We start from the raw sequence: 8,299 nt of genomic DNA, 5'->3' as shown, positions 1-8,299 counted from the left end.
ATTTTTCAATTTGGAACGATGTTGGAAAATAACGGCTTCTATTCACCATTGGCTGGATTTTAGGGTGGTTTTTTCTGTTATGATTTTCCTGATACATAGTTTCATGATTAAGTTAAGATTTTTCGAAAATATGCATAAACATGTATGGTATAAGAACTTCAAAGGAAAAACATCTTTCGATTTATTTCAATGATGGTTCAACAAATTTACTTCTAGTCTACCACACCTTTTTAAATTAGTTTAGAAATTTCTCGTACACATTCTAAGCTTAATTAAACAACAAAGATAACCAGCAATGCTTCATTTAGATGCACAAAAATGTGACCAAATTTATTTCCATTATTTAATTACATAATCTTACAGCAAAGTAAATTATAATAGTCACTTACAAAATTGTAACGGCAGAGACAGAAAGCGGTACCCTTTCGAAAAAAAAACGAACAATACATAATTTATAAGAGGAAGTCCTTAATTAATTTTAAATGGTTTTTTTTGACTTCCTCAAAGTAACAAAAACAAGTGACAAGTGATTTTGGTTTCGCTCTCCCAAGCTTCGACTCGAAACATTCATACCAAATAGAGAACATTTATGCCAAAAAAACTGCGGTTTACCGTCGTTTGTCTTTTCGTGTACGCAGACTCCCTTCTCCGCACCTCTCCGCCTACTGACGCAGCTCCTCGTTCATGAACATCTCTAGCATGTGGGTCAGCTCGCTCAACAGACTGTCGTCCGCCAGCGGCAAACGTTCGAGGGCGTTGCGCATCAACGCGCTGCCACTGATCCGCGGATCGGTCGCGTAGTACGTCCGTATCAGGTAGACGAGCCGCTTCGCAATTTCACTCTGCAGCAGCGTGTGGCTCGGTGTAGGGCACGGGAAAAGTTTGATCACCGAGCACAGGTCGGACAGCTTCGGCTTCAAGGCTTCCAATCGCTGATCCATCAGCTCGCGATCGGTCGTGTCCTTGAGCAACTCGAACTGGAAGAGAAGCGGGTGGTAAGGGAAGGAAAAGAATGTAGTTAAGCAGTTGTTTACTACCAACGGTCCCGCGGTTGGAGGGGTTCGATCTTACCTTCTGGTTCAGCTCCATAAAGTCGACTAATATCTGACCCTTAGTGGACCAGCTAGGAATTTGTTTGACGTCCTCGATGGTGTGCAGCATTTCCATGAGTTGTTCCGTTTTATCTGCAACAGGAAAAGATTACGAGATTAGAGTATTTCGCGTCATGAATCACTTGGGCTCAGTTGGGCTTACCGTTCATCACCATCGCCGGGGCCAAATGGAGCAGAATGGTCTCGTGTGCCAGGGACCACTGTTTGGCCTGCAGGAGGTAGTGAGCCTGCCGCCGGTAGTCGAAAATCGAACCCGCCCGGACTGCCTTTGCCCAGTAGATCCACTTCTCGGGGATACCCAGCTCGTCGACGATGAAACGCTCGCACGCATAGTAGTCCTCCTGGTCCTCCGTCTCGAGCTGCTGTTCATCGTCCGCACCGTCCGCCAGGAGCTGCACGTGCCGGTAGAGCAGTTGTTGGACGGCCAGCTCCCGCTGGGGCTGATCGTTCAGATGGAGCAGTACGTAGATGGCCCAGTGCCACAGGCCATGGCTTTCGAGTTGAGCCGCGAAAGCGGTATGTAGGCGGGCACGTGCATACTCCGAACAGTGTCGATAGCCGAGTGTTTCGAGTTCCTGCAGCAGAAGCCAGCTGAGCCGGTAGTCGATCGGGTCGGATGTGTGCGAGGCCGGATTAAGCAGGGGTTCCAGCGGGTGGCTACGCTTGGAGTAGAGCTTCAGCAAGTGATAGCGCAAATCGTACACCGGACGATCCTTTGGTGCCGGATAGCGCACCCGGTACGGTGGTTCCGGTGATTGTGCGAAGTAATCTTTCGAACGGAACGAATCCTCGTAGTCAAACAGGGTGTCCGGAATCGAGGCGGTCGGCTTCGAGAGGTACCACAGGTGCAGGGCAAACACACGCAACCACTCGGCATCCTCGAACAGGTTGATGGCTCGGTCGGTCGATGATACCAGCAGCGGCATGCCCGCAATCGCCATAAATACCTTCAAACGGCGCGAATCGATGAAGCGGTCCGTCTGCGAATGCTGCCAGCTGCTAAGTTGATGCTGCAAGAGGTGGCGTACGATCGGGCCACCGGAAATTTGTGCCAGTAGCATCGACAGACTGATGTCACCGTTCTCGAACGCCAGCTCGCACGCCTCCAGCACTTTGTGCGTCATGAGCAGGCCCAGCAGCTGATCGAGATAGTCCCGTTTCTCCGCAAGCTGAACCTCTCGTTGCGACTGTTCCGTCACCACGCGCTCGACCCATTCCGAAAGCAGATCGCGCCGGAACATCGTGCTCTGGTGGGACGCTTCGTCGACGTCTTCCAGCTCCTCGCGGACGCCCCACAGTGCGACCAGCAGTGTCCAAACGTTCGCACACAGCTCGTCGTACTGATCGCCGGTGGTTTCGTACAAAGCGCGCGCATGTTCCGCATGCTCTTCCAGGGCGGAATGCTTGCCACCCGCGACCAGCTGCGGACAGTCACTCTCCCGTGCCGCGCGACGCTCGTCGTAGTGAAACTGAATGCGCAGGTGTCCGTCGATCGAGCGGGCAAACTCGGCATCGGTCATCGTTACCGTTTCGGCGGTGGACTGGATGCGCAACAGCTGCAGGGCCGCCGGCGAGAAGTCGTGATTGGCTCGTCCGCGGAAGAAAGGTTTCACCGCATCCATGCTGAGAGCGACCGCTGGTGAAATTTTGCGTGCCACGGCTTCCCGCTCGCGGACCAGTTCAGTGCAATTGTCACGCGTGTTCAGCTGCACCATGAGCGTTCCGTGCGACCAGCCGATCTTAAACTTGCGCCCATGGAAGCACGTCAGATCAGCCTGCATCCCGTACAAGACGCTAGTGGGGAGTAATCTGGACAACGGAATCACCATGTTGAGCGATGAGCGCTTTTCCTGGACCCGCTTCACTACCAGCGGCAAGGCCTGTGGTCCCATCGGTCGCGGGATTGGTGGTAAGGCGACCGTTTTTGTACCGGAGATCGTTGGCGGTTGCTTCAGCGGAGTCCTGACGGACGTCAGGCTCAGCGTTGACCCACCGTGCACGCTCTTGACGGTGGACGATTTCAGCAGCCTGCCCGGTGTAAAACCGGACCCTCCAATCGACACTACCGATCCATCCATCTTCAGTAGTCCGCCGCGAGGTTCCGCCGCTGCGAGAGGTCTGCGCGCCACCGGCGCCAACGGTTTGCTGCTGCCGTACAGACTTTGCAGTAGCAATCCACCAATCGGACGACCCCCGGTGGGGACCATCTGATCCGGGCTGTCACGTCCCTCGCTGTGACCACCGAATTCGGACGTCATCGAGCGGCGGTCAAACTCGTCGTCCGCGAAGAAGGACGCCTTCATCAGCTGAATCTTGTGCGGGTCCGTTCCCATCTCCAAGGCGATCGCTGCGGTTGGGCTGGTCGGTGTGTCCCTGTGGCCGCCTCCCGGCGAGTTGAAGTTCATATTCTCGTCCCCAAAAAACTCATCAAATGTGTTGAATCCGACGCCGGTGCCATCACCAATGTCAACGTTTCCCTCTCGATCTGTTCGTGGAGTCACCTGCTCACCGCCGGTGTCCTTTGCCTGCCCAATCGACGCAGCCGGGATTTGTGTGGGCGTTTTCAGCAACTGTACCTTTTTCTGTTGCAGCAATTGGCCGCCACCCGCCATCGGCATTATCTTTAGCTTCTTCGGATCCACCGGTTCACCACCTTCCTCGTCTTCGCTATCGCTCAGACCGTACTTGGAGAAATGTTCCACCTTAAACACCCAGCTTCCGGTGGCGGGCCGGTACTCGAGGAAACGCGTGTCGTGTTTGTCGCAGACGCGTCGCAGCTTCGCCTCGTAATCGAGCAGGGCTAACCGTTGGGGATCCTTGATCGGTTCGTGCAGGGTTTTGTCGTGTGGCCACACCTGATCGAGCGTAATCTGCGCCTTGCGGTTGAGTCCGCTGCCGACCGGCGGTTTGTTCTCGTCATCCGGATAGATGATTACCTCCTTGTGGCGGAAGTGGACGATCTCGTCCAGATTGAGTCCGGCAACGTCGATTGGTTCGTTGAAGTACACGTTACCGTAACCCTTGCGACCGATGGTGAAGTTTGGCACCACGCAACGCCCATCCTCATCCATTAACTGGGCGATCTCATCCAAAGACGGTATTGTGTAGTATCTAAGGAAAATAATGTAAAGGTTACCATGGTAACAAAATTGAATGGAAATTCGAGAGGTTTATTGACATGTTCCTATGGTTACGATCCGATCACTTTTAAGTTTTAGGACGTTTTAAATTAGGATTCCGGTGTAAATGCTAGTGAATCCCGATATTTTATAAAACAAGAGTACACAAATGTTGGCTAATTGATGGTTTGGATTAATTGCATATGAGGAAGACCCTCGCATTTGATTTCGACCATATCATAGTGACCAACAAGATCAATGTCACAAGAACTCGGAGTATTCTTTTTCGACAAAATTCACGAGGCCATGGGACACCGTGATCCACATTTTATCGTTGAAAACATTATTGCGAAGATTTATCACAAAGAGCAAGTGTGGTTTTGAACATTTGTTTAAATAAATTGTCAAAAAAATGGCGTTGTAGAAAACCTACATCGACCTTTCTTTTTATCTATCTTACTATATCGTATCTCGTTGGCGATGATATGTCAAATGTCAATGTTATACTTCGCCAACTTTGATAAGATATTGAAAAACAAAAACAAACTGGAGTTGTTCTTAAGGATGAAGATCTTCAAAGTCACAGAAGACAAAAGTGTTTGCCATAATACAGAAGACATGGCCAGATCTTTTTCCTTGGTTCTTACACTGACACTATCATAAAATTTAAAATTATTTTTAGTTACATCTTTTTTTTTGACAAAATTCAATTGAAACCAACAAACTCTCTGTGGACGAGTTTAATAAGAGTTTTCAATAACAGTCAGTGAGTCTTTCCCGTTTTTTCTTGACTTACCCGGCACGACGCAACACAATTCCCGTCGGATGCGGCTCAGCTTCCTCGGAGAGCGGCGCGACCGAGGTGGACAGATCCGTTCCGATACCACCTCCGATCATGCTCGTTTCGTTCAGGAACGAACGGTTGGAGATGAAACTATCATTCACCGTTTGGTTACCCATCGTGGGTGACGTGTTGCCGGTGCCATCTTTGCCGGCCGTTCCCTTCGATCCGTTACCACTCTTACTGTTGTCTTCGGCTTCGTCGGATTCTACAAGAAACGAATTGAAACAAAATATTATGTTTTTAGAAAGAGGCCGCTTTACCAAAAGTGTCGGATGTTACCTTCTCGAATGATGCTACCCGGCGACGATGCTAGGTCGCTTCGGCTATTTGCGGATGCAGCAAAATCCTTGAGCGTGTTGTCGAGAACCGACTCCGAGAGCCGGGGATTGTTACTATCCTGTTGCAGCTGCTGCTGCTGCTGTTGGCGTACCTTGTCCAGGACGTTCGACTGGAGCCAGGACACGCGGCGGCTGCTATCGATCGATCCTTGCTGCTGCTGCCTACCTCCGCCGGCACTGTCGGTCAGATGAAGTGGAATCTGATTTTGGAACGATTCCCCAAGGACGCTGCCACCGGTTGTGGGAGAGCGCGTTGGGGTTGTGACTGATGCCTGGGACTGGTTGGGAGCCTTCTCCGGGATGACGATGGTCGGTTTGGTTGAGCGCGGCTTGATAATCAATCGTTTTGCGTTCGGTTTGAGCGTGAAGCTGTCCTCGAGTGTACTGTCGTACTCTTCCAGGCCCTCGAAGATGGATTTCTTCAGCTGTGCCGCACCGAGCGGTTTCACCTTGACGCGATCGGTGCCCCCGGAGCGGGACGATACCTTGAGCTGGTAGTTGGATCCCTCCAGGACCGCCTTCTGGAACGATGGGTTCGTTGGTTTCAGCGAGTCTTCCGACGGGCCGACCAGTGGCTTGATGCCCTTGAAGATAGGATTGTCACCGTACGGCGAGGTGGCCATCGCCAGGATCTGCTGGTGGATCGGAACGGGTTGTTGACCGCCGGCCGTACCCATCGCTCCACCACCCATCATTCCTCCGCCAAGAGTGCCCATTCCTAGGCCGCCAGATGTGCCAGTACCGAACGTACCACCCATGCCACCCATCGTACCAAACGCTCCCCCACCCGTGCCGCCTAGGGTGGACGTGTTGCCGAACAGACCCGTGCCGGTACCGAGACCACCAGGTTTGTTGTTGGTGTTGCCGAACAGGGAAGTCGACCCGGTACCAAACGTGAGACCTCCGCCCGCCGTACCACCTAGTGTACCCGTGGAAGTGTTCGTTCCGAGACCAAACGTTGGAGCTGCCGGTTTGTTGAACGTGCTACCGAAGAACGAAGTACCACCGACCCCACCGGCAACGCTTGTGTTCGTTCCGAGGCCAAAAGTGGGCGCGGTGGATGTAGCGCCCTGGCCGAACGTGGTTCCGCCGAGGGTGCCGAACGTGTTGGTCGGTTTCGCTCCGAACAGTGTCGACCCGGCGGCGCTGGTTTGTGTGTTGTTACCAAAGCTGAAACTTGACTGCTGCCCCGTAGCACCGAGCGTGCCAAATGCACCAGTTCCCTGTGTTCCGGTCCCGGCACCTGAGAAAAGTCCTCCCTGCTGCTGCTGCTGTGCTCCTGCATTCTGCGTTCCAAATCCACCAAACACTGGCGTCTGACCGAAGGTGCTCGTAGCCGGAGTGGCACTTTGACCGAACAACCCTGTCGTGGTTCCGGTTGCGCCGAAAGCCGGTTTGTTCACTCCCAAACCTCCACCCAACGTGGAAGTGGTCGATTGGGCAAAACCGAACCCGGGAGCTGATGTTGCTACCGGATTGCTTCCAAAAGGTTTGTTAAACGTGCTCCCGGCTGTCGTACCGAACGCCGGTGTCGTAGTGGCACCGAACGTGTTGGTCGACGTTCCAAACAGGCCACCTGCTGGGGTCTGCTGTTGCTGATTCTGACCAAACAGTCCGGTTGGTTGCTGCTGACCGGCCGTACCACCGAACAGACTGGTTGTTGCGACACCACCGCCAAACAGTCCACCACCACCCGCCTGCGGCCCTTTCCGGTTGGCGGCGTAGTCCTCGAAACGCAGTTCCTCGACTGACTTGTTCTCGTAGTCCTTCATGAACGTGATGCAGTGCTGCTTCGTGTTGACCGTCGTCGTTTGGCCATTCTTCACCAGCGTGTCGGTGCCGTGCGTCTGCTGGTACTTTACCACGGCCGTACCATTGCCACCACCGACAACTGGAGCTGCCGCGCCGAAGGCTGGCTTTGCCGCACCGAACAAACTGCTACCACCTGCCGGTTGTGTGTTCTGGCCGAAGAAACCCGTCGTGGCCGTATTGTTCGTGCTCGACTGGCCAAACAGTGATGTCGTTTGGGTGGCCGGTTGGCCAAACCCACCGAATCCGGCCGGTTTCGGTGCTCCGAACGATGTGTTGTTGTTGTTTCCGAACAGGGACGTATTGGCCGCGGTATTGTTTTGCGTACCGAACAGCGACGGTGCTTGTGGTTGTGTTTGACCAAAGGCTGTTGAAATGTGGAGAGGGAATAGAAAAAAAACAATGTCACATAAACGAACGTATGAAAACAATTGCGACGCAATAAATGCACCGTGACGTCATTGCGAAGCACCCCCTCCTTCTCGTTTGGTAACTCACCACCAAACCCAGGTTGCGTTGTTGCCGCTGCACCGAAGGCCGGAGCCGTTGTGGTGCTGGCCCCGAACAATCCACCCGTGGGCTGCGTTTGGCCGAAGAGCGACGTTGTCGGTTGCTGGCCAAAGGCCGGTGTAGCACCGAAGGCTCCCGTCGCTGGCTTGCTGAAGGCGGTCGTTTGCCCGAACGGGCTTGCCGTCGCCGTGTTGGTCCCGAACGTTCCGAAGCCAGTGTTGGTGGCCGGTTGGCCAAAACCGCCGGGCTTGGCACCAAACATTGTTCCGACTATTCAGTTTCCACCACCGTTGCACTGGCAGCAACGAAGCGCTCCGTTAATGCTGTTTCTTTTGGGGTAAGTAGTTTTTACCTTTGGTTGGCCTGTAATTCGTGTTTCGCTATTCCACCAGAGCCGTCAAAAAACGCGCCAACATAACCTCACTGGCTATCAAAGGATGCACTGCTATTTACGGCCCTTAAAGTGTATCGCTCATCACAAAAACAACGTACTGCACTGTGCAAATTATCTTCACTACCGAAGGAAACACTCGAATGAGAGCTGGCGATGTCTTAAACAATGATATT

General features: G+C 53.0%; 1 protein-coding gene across 2 annotated transcripts; it reads right to left on the bottom strand.

Annotated features, from left to right (window-relative positions):
• Positions 1 to 305: 305 nt before the first annotated feature.
• LOC131272261 (nuclear pore complex protein Nup98-Nup96) lies at positions 306 to 8,294 on the bottom strand. Of its 2 annotated transcripts, XM_058273931.1 has the most exons (7): positions 8,085 to 8,294; positions 7,721 to 8,027; positions 5,355 to 7,589; positions 5,028 to 5,280; positions 1,255 to 4,223; positions 1,072 to 1,184; positions 306 to 977 (listed from the first exon to the last, which is right to left on the bottom strand). In XM_058273931.1, exons 2-7 carry the CDS (start codon positions 7,992 to 7,994, stop codon positions 663 to 665), a joined length of 6,159 nt encoding a protein of 2,052 aa, XP_058129914.1. In that variant the 5' UTR covers positions 7,995 to 8,027; positions 8,085 to 8,294; the 3' UTR covers positions 306 to 662. The 2 variants fall into 2 exon arrangements, with proteins under 2 accessions (XP_058129914.1, XP_058129913.1); XM_058273930.1 differs by having other exon boundaries at positions 7,721 to 8,294.
• Between the last annotated feature and the right edge of the window lie 5 nt (positions 8,295 to 8,299).

The sequence above is a fragment of the Anopheles coustani genome, chromosome 3 (genome assembly GCF_943734705.1).
Source record: "Anopheles coustani chromosome 3, idAnoCousDA_361_x.2, whole genome shotgun sequence".
Taxonomy (NCBI): domain Eukaryota; kingdom Metazoa; phylum Arthropoda; class Insecta; order Diptera; family Culicidae; genus Anopheles; species Anopheles coustani.
This window is presented reverse-complemented; position numbering and strand designations above follow the sequence as displayed.

Bases quoted from the DNA above. Each gene is read 5' to 3' on its own strand.
- LOC131272261 (XM_058273930.1), bottom strand. From the start codon at position 7,994: ATGTTTGGTGCCAAGCCCGGCGGTTTTGGCCAACCGGCCACCAACACT. The intron at 7,590-7,720 runs GTGAGTTACCAA...ACATTTCAACAG, and splicing joins AACGCAACCTGGGTTTGGTG to CCTTTGGTCAAACACAACCA. The intron at 5,281-5,354 runs GTAACATCCGAC...CGTTTCTTGTAG, and splicing joins GGGTAGCATCATTCGAGAAG to AATCCGACGAAGCCGAAGAC.